This window comes from Malaclemys terrapin, chromosome 1 (genome assembly GCF_027887155.1).
Source record: "Malaclemys terrapin pileata isolate rMalTer1 chromosome 1, rMalTer1.hap1, whole genome shotgun sequence".
NCBI classification, from domain to species: domain Eukaryota; kingdom Metazoa; phylum Chordata; order Testudines; family Emydidae; genus Malaclemys; species Malaclemys terrapin.
Window position 1 is genome coordinate 175,205,026 of NC_071505.1, and position 17,433 is coordinate 175,222,458.

General features: G+C 40.4%; 1 protein-coding gene across 3 annotated transcripts in view; it reads left to right on the forward strand.

Annotated features, from left to right (window-relative positions):
• The window catches only part of ROBO1 (roundabout guidance receptor 1), a 1,046,134-nt gene extending 1,029,291 nt beyond the window's left edge, over positions 1–16,843 (forward strand). For all 3 annotated transcript variants that reach the window (XM_054047011.1, XM_054047019.1, XM_054047026.1), the window contains 3 exons: positions 10,292–10,600; positions 13,780–13,973; positions 15,122–16,843. In XM_054047011.1, coding sequence (XP_053902986.1) covers positions 10,292–10,600; positions 13,780–13,973; positions 15,122–15,136 — 518 coding nt within the window. In that variant the 3' untranslated portion in view covers positions 15,137–16,843. The remainder of the gene's footprint in view (positions 1–10,291; positions 10,601–13,779; positions 13,974–15,121) is intronic.
• Positions 16,844–17,433: the final 590 nt, after the last annotated feature.

Below are 17,433 nucleotides of genomic sequence, written 5' to 3' on the forward strand. Positions count from 1 at the left end.
GAGTACAGTGGAAGAAAACTAATGGTCTGAACCTGGACTTTTATCACTGGCTGGAGCTGTTAAATACTAAAAGGGAGAAGAGATTAATTATTTCATCAGTTTCTCTATGTTTTCAATAAAACCTGCATTCACAAGTGACTGCTAAACAACAGCTATTTCTTATGTAGCATAGAAGCATTTCTCACTATTCCCAAATTACTTGACTACATTAGCTCAATAAATATTTGCTAGCAGTTTTATGAAATATCTGTGATATGAAGGATTTACACAGCTGGGTGATAAAAAGTATGGAAGCAAATTCAAGCGTCAAATGATTGGTTGAATTTGCCAAGAATGTTGTCAGCAGCATTATATGCATATGCTGTAAAAATTCTGGTTTTGTTTTCTTTCTTATGGCACTGTTTATGAAGTAGATTATTGTTGTTTCAGAGAGTTTTTATTCGTAATGCAGCAATGAAAGGAGATGTGTTTGCTTTCTATTGCTTATTTTTAAATACAGGGTGTTTTTTTTAGTTTACTGTGCATTGTGTAAGATTGCACAAACCCAGGATAATGTAATGACAATATTATATCCTTGGCTGATACTAGTTCAGATCAGTTTCTGCTGAATGTAGAACAGGCTTTCAGCTCTGTTGTTTTGTTCATTGACAGTCATCCAGACTGTGAAATGTTCTCCATATTTGTTGCTAAAAATGTTTTGCTGAGAGAGGAGGGTGAGGAGTAAATGTATGAATATTTAATTGTTCTTTGTCTAGTCTTTCAGAGAGTTAAATATAAGCAAGCACAGTACTAAAACCTACTAACAAATGCATTTCTCCCCTACCCAACCTCCTCTGACCTATTTACATACTTTATTTAAGAAACCAAGTCTAAAACATATTTTCTGCGCCTTACTTGTCATAAATTATACATTTGCAAGCCACTTTTGAATCGTTGTTTTGATTTGATTTATCACTAATTAGAAGCCCTCAAACTTCTAAGCATTTAGGTAAACAAAGTGAAAATCTTCTGCAGTGAGTTACAGTCTTTGGGATTATCCATACAGATTATGGCATTGACGGTATCAACATATGGTGCCTGATTTTTAAATCCAGCCTCCATTCTTGCTCCTACATTTGATGTAGGCACAAATGGTAGTTAGCTAACTACCAGGTCAATAGCTCAGTGTTATCATTTGCACCCACAATAAATGATGAGATTATTAAAGCAGCATTTCTCACAAGTGGAAAGGTGGCTCTGCCAAATATTGACATGAAAAACAATTGCAAAATGTTTCCGACTCTCCACACTGTAGCCCCATCTGTATTGTTGTGTGTCTCTGCCTTGATGGTACAAAATGTCTAAACTGTGCAACTTCAGAAAGAAAGAAAAATTACAACTAAATGCATTTTTTGCAGCTTCTACAAAAAATCCTTTTTTCTATAAAATGATGTTATGATTTGAACATCCAGTTTCTTGTGACATTCCAGGATAAAGCATCTTTACAGTAGGACACAGCATCTGCTTCTATCCTGAGGCATCTGGGGAGACTGACCTTAAAACTGAGACATTTTTTGTGAGATGAAAAGCTTTTACTATGTGTAAGTTATAATGATATAAACATGCACACTGGGGGAAAAAAAACTTCTCCTTTATATATTGTCCTAGGGTTTTGTACATGCCTTCACTCAATTATTGTTCATGCATTTTAGAACCTGCATCTGAAAAGAGTTAAGCAGGTGAGGAACTTTACTTACATGAGTAATACCTGGAATTGGGTTGCTCACATGCATAAAATTACTCATGTGCTTCAAAATTTTCAGAAGCAAGGCCTAAGTCTGCAGTTTTGTATGCATATTTGTATGTGCAGTTAAGAAAATCTGGCCAGGTATATTTTAGAGAAAACACATATCACAATCTTTAACTATCAACTGTTTTTTCCTGAGATACGATAGTAGATAACTTAGGCCTTATATGTTTAATTTTTTTAAAGACGATTCCTAATAATATTTCATTCATCGTTACTTATGATTGATCTTTTTTATGTTTATTTTCAGTTTCTCCACTTTAGTACAAAACTGGCTTAGTGGATTGATTATTTTCCCAGCAATTGTTTTTCCCGTGATTATTATAGATGCTCTCATTTATATTCTTATTGAAAATTATAATCACCCTTTTCAAAAGGCACATATGGAAGATTTCCCCAGTAGAATATGTTATAAAATGGCATCTGTTAATTGTTTGTCTTAAGTGGGCCACAATACAACACTGATATGCAGACACAAATGAAACAGTTGAGAGCAGCTGACCTTTACCAGGTACCTCTGAATTCCTTTTATTGGTTTGATGTCACTCTGTTATTAATTTTTTTTTATTTCTTGCTATGGAGGCCTCCATTTTCTTTTTAATAATGAAACATAACAGTTTGTACTAGAGGAGGTAGATTGAGTTTTGATTTTCTCTGTGATTTGAGCTGTTAAATAAACACCACAGGAGTGTAATAGTGTTGACCTCTGAAAAGTTTCCTTTTTCCTTTATAAAGGATTCTTCTCAGCAAGGAACACTATGTTATAATGAAGATTTTTATAGTTTCCCTGCAGGGTATGACAAAGCTCGCTCTGAAGAGACTATCACATTTTCTGTAGTTATTGTTGTATTAATGCAGTTTTACAAAAGTTTTTCATAAGGATGTGTTTTCTCTTCCATTATCATGCCTTAATTCTACCTAAATAATCATTTTAATCATTGCCTACTCTAAGGCTAGGTCTATACTACCCGCCTGAATCGGTGTGTAGAAATCGACCTCTCGGGGATCGATTTATCGCGTCCCGTTGGGACGCGACAATCGATCCCCAAATCGGCGTTCTTACTCCACCAGCGGAGGTGGTAGTAAGCGCCGCCGACAGAAAGCCGCAGAAGTCGATTTTGCCACCGTCCTCACAACGGGGTAAGTTGGCTGCGATACGTCGAATTCAGCTACGCTATTCACGTAGCTGAATTTGCGTATCTTAAATCGACTCCCCCCTGTAGTGTAGATGTACCCTAACTTGTAACTGGTTAGGTTTTGGGGGAGAAAAGTTTGTTTAAAATTATATTTCACTGACTGATTTCTGAAATTATCAATGATTTTGTGGAGGGAGTGGGGTTGTTTTGAGATTAGACAAAAGATAGCAAAGCTAACAATCTTCAAAGATCTAAGGGTACCAAGGGACTATTTCTGTTGGATTATCAAGACTAGTTCCTTGATTGGTTGGCAAAAACCATTGTAATTGCTTTCCAGGCAAAATTGCACCGTCTCGGACAGTGGCAGATTAGCCACTAGCCCGATGGGGCCTCTGCCCAACTGGGGGGTCCCCAGAAAAAATCCGCTGCTGCCAGTGGATGCTGAGAGCCCCAATGTCAGTCTATGGTAGCAGCCCCTGATCCCGGCAGCAACCGTGGGACGGTGGAAGCCCGCCCAGCAGCCCCCATTCCCAGCAGAAGCTGCAGTCTGGCAGGGGAAGCCCCCACACTCAACTCACTCTCTGGCAGGAGCGCCAGGCAGGTGGGGCAGGAAACGCCCCAGCGCCCTGACCCTGGTCCCCCGCAGAAGCGCACGGAGTAGCAGGAGAAGCCCCAGCACCCATACTCCTGCTGCAGCCCTGGGGCTGGAGGAGCTCTTACTCCCTGCTGTGGCCCCTGGGGCCATGGTGGGGGGATAGAGATTCTCCAGTCTTGCGGTTGCATTGGGGGGGAGCAGAAAGGAGCAAAAGGGGTTGCGGGGCTACAGTGGGGGGGAGAAATGGGGGTACCCTGGGTGGAACAAGGGTGGGCCCCAGGGAAAGGGCAGAAAGGGGTGGGGTTGTGGGGGCAGGGCCGCAGGCAGAAGGGGTGGGGAGGGGACCCCCTCACACTTGCTCTGGCCCAGGGCCCCATGAAACCTTAATCTGCCTCTTGTCTGGGCTACCAAAAAGACTTTTCTATATTTACAATCCCCTCAGAAAGATAAATCAGATTCCCTGCCATAAGATCACCTTTCTTCTTACCCTTTTGTCTAATAAATGGGCTCACTCTCATTAAGTAAAAAGACTTTGATGCAGCCACTTACTAGTATATTCCAGTTTCCAGACCATGTAAGAATTCAGGTTATTTGACAGGGTACTCTTTCAGGCTGAGGGAAGAAGTATTATTTCATAAGACATGTCTAAAAATGGTTGAGAGGTCAGAAGACACAGATGAAGAAGTTTACAAGAGCAGCCCATATTCAAATAATTCCAACTACTTTTCAAATCTGATGCCCACAAAATTCCCAGTGTTATGGCAGGGAGAAGAAAAAAGATTGAATTTACAAAGATTCCCCGTTTATACTTGATGCAAATAAGGGGAACAGAGGGAAAGATTTCCCAAAGTGTGAGACTTGCCCCTGGAGGGTGCTTGGAAGATGTATAAATTAAGATGGACGGGTCTTTACCACCAGTGCATGGCGTGGCTGATGGGCATTATTGGTTTCTTTTACCTGAAGTACTCAGTTTTCCAAAGTTAGGAAATATAGCTTGAGCCACCTTTCTACTCCCTTCATTCCAGGCCAGCTGATGACTGAAATGAACCCGAGCATAACTTAAAGCAGGTGAAGGACTGCTGTATGTTAGCCCTGTTGCAGTGATTCCACATGGACCACTATGCCAGCTAAGGTTCAAGTAGAGCTTCGTGCACCATTCCACCCTTTCCCTCAGCTATGGCACACCTCTGCAGTGCTCCTGAGAGGAAATCTTCAGCAGCCCCCATAGGACAGCGTTCTGGTTGCTAATACCAGGAATATATTTCATTATTCCATTTACTTATACTCAGGGCTTAAATTCTCAGAAATTATTCCCAAAGCCTCCCACTCTCTTCAGCTCTGGGCTTCACTGTGGGGTGCCGGAGCTCATGGCTTCTGCCCTCCAGGGCGCGCCAGGGCTCCTGCAGATTTGAAAATATTTACCAGAGCTCTTTCCAGACAGCTGTGGATGAATTTAAGCCCTGCTTATATTCCAGTTTTTACTCATCTTGAACTCATCTCCTTACTTTTATTGTACCAGTTTAGTCAGTTTTCAGTTCAAATGTACATCTGCACAAATATACCTTGAACTATCTGAATGTACAGAGGTGATAGCTGAAAAGTGCAGCTGCTCTGAGATTTTGAAAGCGCTCTCAGATCGTTTCAGAGGAAATAGTGAGAATGAATGCATTTCATGGCAAATTGCTGAAGCAGGGATTTTAAAATGTTCAGTGGTCTTCATTCTATAATAGATGCACTTGGGATGAATGCATTACTGACTCAGGACAATCATTTACACCTCTCACATGCACATTTTCTTCACCTGTTTACTTAATGTATGCCTATGGTTTGTTTCCTGTAGCCTTGTATCTTAGTTACCATATGTGAGCTTTTTAAAATTTTCCTTCACCTTTTATAATACAGTTGTGTGCTATTATAACTGACTGATAGCTTTCCCCTTCTATTTTTAAAAATGTTAAGTATTAATGCGGAACAGAGAAAAATAGCATATATGCACCTTATAAATAGTTGTTGTTGCCCGTGTTTCTATAAATTTGATACTGCAGCACAAGCTAAATGAAAGAGAAAAGTTATAAAACTATTTTCAATGGGCCAGTCTCATTAGTCTTTATGTTAGGTTTTGGGGCTTCAATTGTATGACTGTGCCGAGCATCTTCAATTGCTACCGACTTCTTCAGTACTTTGTTTAGCTGTCAACTATTTTCAAACATCTCTGAAATGTCTTGCAGAAAGCACTTAATGGCTTGAAGAATTTGTGTCATATTTACATAATACATACCTACAAGAAAAAGATCTGATCAAAAATGCAGATGCCACAAAGCTAGGAGGAGTTGGAGGATAGAGCTAAAATTCAGAGGGATCTTGAAAAACTGGAGAACTGGGCTATACACAACAAAATGAAATTCAACAAAGGCAAATGTAAAGTGCACATTTAGGGAAGAAAAACAAAATGCAACAAATAGAAAATTGAGGACAACTGGCTTGGCAGCAGCATTGCTGAGAAGGATCTGGGAGTTGCGGTGGATCACAAACTCAACATGAATCAGCAATGCAATGCTGTTGCAAAAAAAGCAAATGCAATTTTAGGTTGCATTAACAGAGGCATAGGATGCAAGTCATGGGAGGGGATAGTACTGCTTTACTCGGCACTGCTTAGGCCTCAGCTGCAGTACTGTGTCCAATTTTGGGTTACCAGTGTATAGAAAGGATGTAGAGAAACTGGAAAGGATCAAGAGGAGAGTGACAAAGATGATCAAAGGGATGGAATGCAAGACATATGAGCAAAGGCTGAAGGAACTGCTGAGTATGCTTAGTTTGGAAAAGAGCAGATGGTGGGGGGGCATGATAGTGGTCTTCAAATACTCGAAAAGATGCCATAAAAAAGATGGAGAAAAGTTGTTCTCTCTTGCCACAGAGAGCAGGACAAAAACTACATTATAATAGATTTAGATTAAATCTCAGGAAAAACTTCAGAAAAATAAGAACAGTAGGACAATGGAACAGACTGCCTAGGGCACTCATGGAATCTCCTTCACAGGAGGTTTTCAAAAGGAGGTTGGACAGCCACCTGTCTTGGATGGTTTAGAAACAACAAACCCTGCATCTTGGCACAGGGTTAGACTAGACGACCATTGTGGTGCCTTCTAACCCTATGGTTCTATAATGCAACCTACTCAAATAGTACAGAAAGCCATTTTTAATGCAAAACCTGTTTTACATACCCATGTCTTTCAGGTTAGCATCATTTTCCTTGTATGAATTAATTGTATATAGGCTGTGTGAAGCCTGTTGGATGGTTTAGGTTAAGAAATAAGTAGAAATTAGGTTTGGGGCCTAAGTTAGCCTAATTGTCCAGGAGTATGGAAAATTGAAGTTGCTAATATAAGAAAGTCTGAGATAAGTTGGAGTCAGTAAAGTGGGAAAATTAAAGTTAACGAAGACATGACCCAAGGTTATGTTGCTGTTATATTTTGATTATAACTGGTTTGAGCAAGGTTTTTAATGAGTGTTTTTGAAGATTGTGAATGTTTGATTAAAATACTATCTATATTGATAGTCTGGGAAGGACATTAGTGCAGATGTTTATTTAAATAAAATATAATGTAAAGAACGAATAAGGAAGGGGTGAAAATATAATTATGGTAAGGTGCAGTTTAATGTTAATTAGTATTATAATAGATTAGAAAAGGAGTAGCCTTGGTAAATTGCAGAAGAGTTCTAATTAACATCAGAAGGGTATGGTTAGGTTCCACGATTATAAGGCTGTACTTCATTCTATTGTTCGTGGACTGATCATCCTTTAATACACTATTTCATCTTTGAGTGTAAGTATAATCGTAGTGTAAGAGATAATTGTATGCCTATTTGCTAAACTAATCATTTTTCTTTTGAATAAAGTTTAATTGTGTCATTCAAAGTATCATCTATCAGTCCTCTACTAAATAAATTTTCTGTAACCGACCTAGAGTCTTGAACCTAAAAACTAAGTTGGTTTGTTTGCACCCTTATATTTATATTGATATTAATTGGGAACATTTCAACATAAGGAGGTTGCAAAAGGTTACATATGGCGTGCCCACAAAGCCTGGGACTGAATATATTTCCTTTACTAGACATTGGGTGAGCCATCCTATACTCTTTGGGTGTAGCCATCAGCAACGTTTCTCTTATAATAGCCGTATCGCTCCTGAAGAACTGAGTACATTTCAGGTCCTGAACAACTATAGCAAAAGCCTGCTCTTCTCTTGGATGGACCTCAGCAAGGAAGATAAATATCCACAAGGAGCAGGGCCGGCTCTGACTTTTTTGCCACCCCAAGCAAAAAACAAAAACAAAAAACCTGCGGCGCAGCCGGAGTGGCAAAGCAGGAAGAAAAAAAAAGCCAGGGTGCAGGGGGACTCCCTGCGCTGCAGACGTGCTCCGGCTAGCAGGGGGAGGAGGAGGGAGCGGGGGGAGAGAGAGAGAAGGGGGGTGGCCAGGGCTTCAGCGGGGTGATCGCCACACGGCCCCGACCGTTGCGCCGCCTGCCAGGAGGGCTCTGTGCCGCTCCGGTCGGCGGGGAGGGAAGGACGCGGGCTGCCCTGCCGGGCTTGCTACAGACCTGGCACCGGCTGGGGCAGACAGAGCGCGCAGCCCGCTTCCAGCAGGGCGCTCCCATCCTCCACGCCATCGCCCCCTATAGGGCGGCCAGATCGGCGGAGGAAAAAAAAAAAAAAGGCAGCCATGCTGACCTAGGATTGGGCGGAATACCGCCCTGTAGAATCTGCTGCCCCAAGCACGAGCTTGCTCAGCTGGTGCCTGGAGCTGGCCATGACAAGGAGCATATCCAAACTTTTAAAAATTGGGTGATGACAGTCAGGCTCCTAAATCCACGATTGGGAACCAAAATAAAAGTGGACTGATTTTCAGAGGTGGCAAGCACTTCTAGCTCCCACTAAAATCAGTAGGATTTGTGGAAGCTCGGAATGTTTAGGGGGACGTGGTGTGCATGGACTTCAGACTCGATTATTAAATAGCAACTACTGAACATTTTGGCCTGTGTCGTTTTCATAAATCTAATGACATTACCAATATTCATTACACTAATTCAACATGGAACTCCCTCAGAAGCTATAAGGTCTCTTTTAGAAGTCAATAATATAGCAAATTTAGTTTCTTTTTCTGAGAGATGTCTGCTATTACATCACATTCACAGTTATTGTTTCCACAGAAAATGTAGTTCAGCCCCTTGGAATGTAAGTATTATTTTATACTAGCATACAGTCAAGAGCAGTGATTGTAATACTTTGCTATGCATGAAATATATATGAGAGCAATAGTATTGTTAATCTGAAAGTGAGTTTGTGAATGAGGATTTCAATGTGTTGGTAGGATAGGGTATCACAATGATAGCAGGGTTAATGTTGGAGATGGGGACTCTGATGTGTGAGTGTTGCCTTTATTTACTATTTTGCTTTGCTCACAATAGTCTGATTTTTTTTCAACTTTCACATGCTCTCTATTGCTGCCTTCCATTTTGCAGATTTTCCCTTATTCAAAATGGCCACCCATTACTTTTAATAGGGCTGAAATAAGGCAAATTGGCAACTATGTTAACAGTGTCTACATGTGAAAGTGAGGCTGCCCCTGGCACTTTTCTACACAAACATTTCGTTTGCAGCAAGCTGGAGTGTGAATTATCTTGCTATATAGTAACTGTTCACATGGACCCTGCTGATGTGTATTAACAACTTATTAATGCGCTTTGATTGGTCTCATTTCAAAGAGGACTCAATTAAAGTTCATTAACAAACTATTGATGCACATCAGCAGGGTCTATGTGAATTGTTACTCCGTGACAAGCTATTGCAAAGTAGACTCACACCCCAGCATGCCACGAACTAATTGTTTGTGTAGACAAGCCCCTACTAAAGGTGGCCACCAGCACTCATTGTTTTCCATGGGATTGAAGCCAAGCTACCATCAAGAAAAATGGCTGCAGTTCTATGGTTAGGGAGCCTTATAGAAAAGTGTGAGGAGACAGGAGAAGATAAGAAGCAGAAGAGAGACTGAGAAGGGGTAGAACTTAGAAGGAGATGTGGAGATAGGCGGAAGGAAACTGGAAGGGGGAGCTGTATGGAGATGTGGGAGCAAGGCGGACTCAGAGTGATGCTGAGGATTGTGGAGCAGGAGGATGCAGAGGGGGAGTTGGAGAAGACTAAAGGGAAGACAGGGATATGGGGCTGCACTGAAAACTGAGAAGGAGAGAAGTATGGTGTCCAAGAGGGAGGCTGATGAGTTCAGGGACTACGAGGATGAAGAGAAATGGGGGCACAGCGGACAGTGATAAAGAAGCCAAAGGAGAGGAATGAGAATGAGCTCTCTCATCCCAGGGGCAGGAAAGAATAGGTGAAGCCCCTCTCTGAGCAGCCAGTTGGGAAGCCTGCATTTTTGCTACATTTAGTGTTGAATTTAGAACTGGAAATGATCACAGGGTGGCCGCTTCCTCCTACAGACTCAAAAAGCAGAAGGCAAAATTTTAACACAATAAATGTGTTGTTTTTTTAAATAATGATTTCTAAGTTCATCTTGTGATTGGAGGGGGAAAGGCTAACTCTTGATGGTTTAATGCTTAGGTTGGCTGTACACTTGAGTAGCCTTAATTCTAAGTTAATGATTTTCTTTTGAAAGGAAATTGACATAAAAATATAGTGAGTTACCACAGTGGAAGTAAAATATTATTCTTTAATTTTGTTAATGCCTGATGTCATTTATTTTATTTTTTTTACTTTGTAGACCTGCCACCCCCTCCAGTGCCACCTCCTGCTATTAAATCTCCTACCGCCCAGTCCAAGTCACAGCTGGAGGTGCGGCCTGTCATGTTGCCAAAACTCGCCTCTATAGAACCGAGAACAGACAGGTCCACGGAAAGAAAAGGAGCAAGCTACAAAGGGAGGGAAGGGGCAGATGGCAGACAGCATTCTGATGTGCGGACAAATTCGGGAGAGCGCAGAGAATTGCAGGAACAGCAAAATGATGGGAAACTGCGAGGAAACAAAGCACCAAAGCGAGAAGGCACACCAGCAAAAACTCATCTTCTCCAAGGTGATTTTGGCATGCATTGAGTTTAATTAAATATATACCGTAGCTAAGCAGGAGGATCTGGTCCACAGATCTCCCGATCAAATTCACAGCAGGCTTGAGAAGTTAGGCCTGGTCTACACTATATAGGTGCTGGAACTGGGGGTGCTGCCACACCCCCTGACTTGAAGTGGTTTCCATCATATACAGGGTTTACAGTTTGGTTTAATGGCTTTCAACACCCCCACTATACAAATTGTTCTAGCACCCATGCTACGCTACGGGGTTAGGTTGACGTAACTTGCCTTGCATCTAACTATCTGTGGAAGTGTCTTCATTTAAATGTAGCTCCTGCTGACATAAGTGCCTCCCTTTGCCAATGTTGTAACACCACTTCCCTGCATGGCATAGAGTCATGGCTGACATAATTAGGTTTATGCAGTATCAGTGTAGACATTCTGTTGCTTATGTTGACTGTTACTGGCTATCAGGAGCCGTCCTACAATGCCCCACACTGACAGTACGATCAGTACAAGTGCTCCTGGTGAGGATGTGCATTGGAGACACAAGAAGCTACACGTGCATACACAAGCAATTTAATAAGTATGGTGGCTGAATATAGATGCAAAAAACCCTTCACTTTTCTTGGTGATTACTGGGGTTAATGTTGGAGGGTGGAAGGCCCTGGTTACTGGGCAACCATCTCTCCGTCTGGAGTGGGGAACCAGGTGCTTCCAAAATGTACATGAAAAAGTCAGTAAAGCAAAAACAAAACAAAACACACATACCTCCCCCAAAAAATCCAACCTTTCCCCTCCCCCTCTCCCCCCAAATAATGACTTTTGTAAAACTTGGGAAACTTTTGATAAAAATAAATAAAACTGAAAATGAAAGGCCTTAAATTATACTGCATTACAAAATGAAAACAGATTGCATTGCTGTGCATCAAGTAGGCAATATTGTGAACTCAATCTTGTGAAAATAATACATGCCTTTCACTAGGTAATGCATACCTTACATATTGCAACCACACCTGGAGAGACATTTTTGGAGTGCCTTATGGACATGTGTCACTTGTATGATCTCCTCCTGCTTCTGCCCCAGGTTATTAAGGGAGTTAAGTGAGGCTCAGGTAACCCAGATATTTAGCAATAGTACTGGTGAATCGAAGGTTGACTCATTTTTACCTCACATTTATAGAGGAAAAAGGTGCAATTCAGATTTCAAAGACCACTTAGTCTTGCTTCAGTCCCCTTTAAAAAGTAGAACACTATAATGAAGATTAGACCAATAGAATGGATTAGAGATGCACAGGTTACAAATAGTAACCATAATGATGTTACAAAAAATGGATCATGCTAGACCAACCTAATCTCTTATTTTATGGAGGTCAGTAAGGCTATCGATAAAGGGAGTTCATATGACAGTATCTGTCTTGCCCCCAGTAAAGCTTTGGGCAAAGTATCAAGCAAATGCTTGATTCTTTCTTAGACTAGCTAGCCTGGCTACAAAACAGGGGAATAGAAATTGGACAGTAAATTGGTTAAATGGGCACATAAGCAAGAGGTCACTGTAAATGGCAGTGGGTCACAATAAAGAGAAGCCATTAGAGGGTTACTTCAGGGGTTGGTTCTGGGGCCGTTGCTTTTCAATTTATATATTAATAGCTTAGAGCAGGTGGCAAAATTTGCTGATGACAGTAAAATTAGAAACAATGTTAATATTTAAGGGGCATCTCACCTTCAGAAATAGTTAAAAACGTTAGGGCAGATGTCTGTGTGTTGATTTATAGATATGCACTTGAGCTCTAAAATCATGAGGCAGCCTACATGTGACCGGGTAACGAAATGAAATTTACTGACAATAAAAGGAATGGAAGCATTCAAGTTTGCAGTATCTATTACTGATTCTAATTATTATTTACTTAATAAAAATACTTAGCTCTGGTATACTGCTTTCATCCATATATCTCAAAGCAAAACCAGAAATGAGGGATAAGGAATTTTAAGGCCAAAGTTTTCCAAAGCGTCAGCTGATTTTGGGTGTGTCTGTTTTTCTGTGCCCAACTTGAAACCAACCCAAAGGACCTGATTTTCAGAGGTGCTTAGCAGCTGCACATCCTGTTGACTGTAGTGTAAGCCTACTGCACTGGTTCCCAAAGTTTTTACTCTCTGCATTTTTCTTTTCTTGCAAGCCACCATTACATAGATGTACCCTCCACCCCAGCAGAGGGGAAGGGAGGACACACTGTGTGAGCAGGAGAGGTTGGAGAAACAGTCTGCCCCACAATCACCCAATAGCAGAGGCTCCTGTCCCATGGGGCTGGGATCAACTCCCTCTCCAGGCGTTGTGACCTAGTGCCTGGGGTCACAGGCTTGTGGTGAAACCCTGTGCACCCGGTTACAATGCCCAGAGCGGGGAGCTAGGCCCAGTCCTGCAGGGTGAGTGCAAGGCAGTCCCGCTGTCCAACTCTTGTAGCCTCCCATCCTCATCAGGCCAGGAGAAGTGTATGTTTGCCTAGGCCAGGGCCCAATGATGGGTTAATCTGACCCTGGGCATGGTGACTCCTCTAGCGCCTTTCCACAATCCACTGGTGGGACAGAACACACAGTTTGGGAAACAATGGTCTAGTGGATAAGGAGACAGGAGACCTGAAGTGCATTACTGAGTCTGCTACTATTTGTAAGATCCTGGCCAAGTGACATAGGCCCAGATTTACAAAAGTTTCCACTAAATTTGAGTGCCTACATTTTTGAATGTTCAGCTTGAGATATGCCGGGCCTGATTTTCAGAGGTGCTGAGCACCCACAACTCAAGGATGAATTGTCCTCTCCACCTCCAAGGTCATACCTGACAAATATACTGCAAAGGTTTTCTTTATTTCTCCATTTTCTGCTGGAATATAGAGCAGGGATCATAAGTTTCATGTCATAAGTGGACATGAATCATGGATCACTCCTTCAGTTGCCTCTTTCTCTTCATTTCCATATTTCTAACCTCACTATTACCTTTTCTTCAATAACATTTTTTACTCTGTTATGGAAACAATTATGAAGCAGTTCATACTGCTATCAGCCATCACTCTAAATCTCTGGGTGGTCATTTGAAAATTGCACACATCAAGTATGTATGCAGACTTTGCAGATGCACATTATATCAAAGCATATAAATGCATATAACAATGTATATATTTCATTACACAGAGGACATCTTACCATATTGTAGGCCTACGTTTCCAACATCAAATAATCCAAGAGATCCCAGTTCCTCCAGCTCTATGTCATCAAGAGGATCAGGAGGTAGACAAAGGGCAGATCAAACCAATATAGGCCGAAGAAATGCTTCAGAAATGCAAATACTGGGAGCATATGAACAAGGAGAAGAAGAAGAATTAGAGGTAACTGCAATGGCACTAATAGCAATGCATAGGATAGACCCTTGTCACTGGCAAATGATTTGAGGACCTAGATAGATAGCAAGGGGAAAGCACATTTCAAAAGTGGAAATATTTAACCTAGGAAAATTATTTTAGTTATTTTAATTGTTCATTAAACATAAGCACATAAGAATGGCCATATTGGTCCATCTAGCCCAGTATCCTGTCTTCTGCCAATGCCAGATGCTTCAGAGGGAATGAACAGAACAGGACAATCATCAAGTGATCCATCCCGTCTTGTCAAGTCGCAGCATCTGACAGTAAGAGACTCAGGGACACCCGGATCATGGGGTTGCCTCCCTGACTAGCTTGACTAATAGCCATTGATGGACCTATCCTCCATGAACTTATCTAATTCTTTTTTTAAACACATTTATAGTTATAGCCTTCACAACATCCCTTGGCAATGAGTTCCACAGACTGGCTGTGTGTTGTGTGAAGAAGTACTTCTTTTTGTTGTTTTAAATGTGCTGCCTATTCATTTCATTGGATGACCCCTGGTTCTTATGTTAAGGGGTAAATAGCACTTAGTTTCTTCACACCATTCATGATTGTATAGACCTATATCATGCTCCCCCTTTGTTGTCTCTTTTCAAAGCTGAATAGTCCCAGTCTTTTTAATCTATCTTCATATGGAAGCTGTTCCATACCTTTAATCATTTTTGTTGCTCTTCTCTATACTTTGTTGTTATTCCCAGACAAAAGCTATATTAAAATAGAGATATGGTTGAAAATACATATAAGGATGTTGTGATTATTCACAAAACCAAGCATTATAAGCACAGGAAATTCAAAATAAAGGTTAAATTTAAAATAATACAAACATGTTCAGATATAGAAATACAGAGTTAGGGCACCCAAAACAACCTTAACTCTACCCTCTCATGACATATCTTAGAGTCTGTTGTGCTAGATTAGACTAAATAGATATTTAAAGATATTTTGTTGTCGTCCTCTAGTGTCAACCAAATTCAGCCTTTGTCTTAAAATTCATGCACAATAGCATGATTATATGTTTTTTGTGAGTAAAAATCTCTAAGGCTAGAATGAAAATACTTTAAACAATAAAAGCAAGCTAACTCCGAGCCAATTATTTTGATTTCTTACAGGAAACCGAAAGCTGAAGAGGATGAGAGATGTACTGTAACAGGCTTTGAAATCTAATCAGAAGAATATCACTTAAGATGCCTCGAGTCTGATGATGTTTGACGCCAGAAATAATGTTCAGTGCAATCAGAGTGTACAAACTTTCATTTTTATTCATGCCATCAGAACGCTAGTCTTTATTTTACTATTTCTTTTTAACCCCTTTTCATTATGAACAGCCCCTGACTATTGCATAACGCTAAGTGTATCACCTTCTTTCTGCCCAGAAGGCAGGTAACCTGCTCTTCCTGGTGTGGATGCCAGCTAGCACTTCAGGATTTGGACAGAAGAGGGTGCCAAAACCTGGGATTCCTAGTTTTCACCTTGCAGGCGGCATCAAGCCAATTGATACAGCACCGAGTCAGTTGATAATCTTCCATGTAATATAGCATTGATTAAAAATACTAAATTGCATAAAGTGAAATTTATGCAAAGGGTTCTTCTAATGTAGTGGCTTTACTATAGCCTGCAGTTAGTGCAAAGGGGAACTTGCATTTTCAAAATGGACTGTTCCTTTTATTTCCTGCCAGTTTCTCAATTACCCTTTGCAGCAGCAAAAGAATTACTTCTTAAAATGCAACTAGAAGCAATTTGGGGTGAGGTGGCTCATATTGTAAATATATACTCATTTTAAAGCCCCTGTGGTACTTTAATTTGTCTTCCCCATTTTCATCATTCAAGTACATTCTTATTGAAAATGTCCTTTGGGATAGGCAGGAGCCAAGCCAGTAGGATCTCTGGTGGTCTACTCATGGCATGAATAAGTCTATTAGAAACTTGTTCTAATTTTCAACTTAAATGATACATAAAAATAAGCAAGGAAAATAATGGACATTTTTAATAATAATTGGATAAGGACACCGTTATTGTGACTGGCCCAAATCTCAGACCTCTACTTGTAGTATCAATTCACCTTAAAGAAGTGCCACTTAAAGACGTTTTGTTTGATCTTGGGGTTTGTTTTGTTTTGTTTTGTAATGCACTGCTTTTTTTTTTTTTTTTTTTTTTTGGTTTTAAAAGCACAATCACTAAACTTTATTTGTAAACCATTGTAACTATTAACCTTTTTTGTCTTATTGAAAAATGTTAAAAAGCATTTGTTTGGGACTTTTCATCTTTTTGTTAATGCTTTATGTTTGTATTTGGAATATTTGAATGATGACAGATGGTAAAGTAACATACCTACATGTGGGCCATAAACAGAACACTTCTCACTTTTCCTGGACTTGTGGAACATTCTCAAGTTTACTGTGGCCTATCTCAACATTGGATTTTTCATAAAAGCTGAAATAGAGGCATTAGTTGTGTTGAATTTTGCCAAATGATGTCCTTTCTCTGTAGATTTTATTATCTTTTCTGTAATTATATGATTTCTTTGTCATTGGTGCTAATGGAAAATTGTGTGTTTGTTTATGGACAGCTATCAGGACTAGCCCCAATGGGAAAAAAAAAAGAGTGTTTTGGTGTTTACTGAGGACTGAAATTTTTCATTTAGCTAATTTTTTAAAAAATGGTTACATAGAAAGGATGTGCAGTACTAAGGGAACAATCCATGTGATTAATGTTTTCATTATGCTCATGTAAGAAACCTCATATTTTAGCCATAATTTTGCATACTGAGGATCCAATAATCAGAAAAGTAATTTTTGTCACATTATTTATTAAAAATGTTCTCAAATACAGCATCTTATCTTGTAAGGTTTCTTGTTTTACTCAAAACTCATTTTTAGAGTCTGATTATGATATGATTTATATCAATATACTTGATTATTCCACTGAAGGCAACAGGATCAGGCCCTTAGTCTTTTGCATAATAACTTCTGATAATCATAAAGACAGAAATACTGGGTGCTTCGTGAATATTTTAGCAGCTCTAATGGAGTAAACCATCACATCTCTGAAAGCATGCTAACTTCCAAAATGAGCTGAAGACAGAAGTCCAGTCCCTAACCCATGCACATATAACACTGTAGACCAGAGAGGTGACACATTTGTTGGGGGAGAAAATGGGTGTAAGAGACTCCAAATTCAATGCTAGGGAATTTCTTTGCTAATCTACTTCCCAGCCTTGCCAAGGAATTTGTTTGCAAGAATTCATTCATTTGTTAGGTTCTGCACATAGTATAGGGGTGTCTGAGTGCATACTGCTGCCCCCTTCACTCTGAGGGTACATCTACATTTGAGCTGGGAGGTGTGGTTTCCAACTCGTGTAGACATACATGCACTAGCTCTGCTTAAATTAGTGCACTAAAAATAGTATCCAGGATAGCACAGG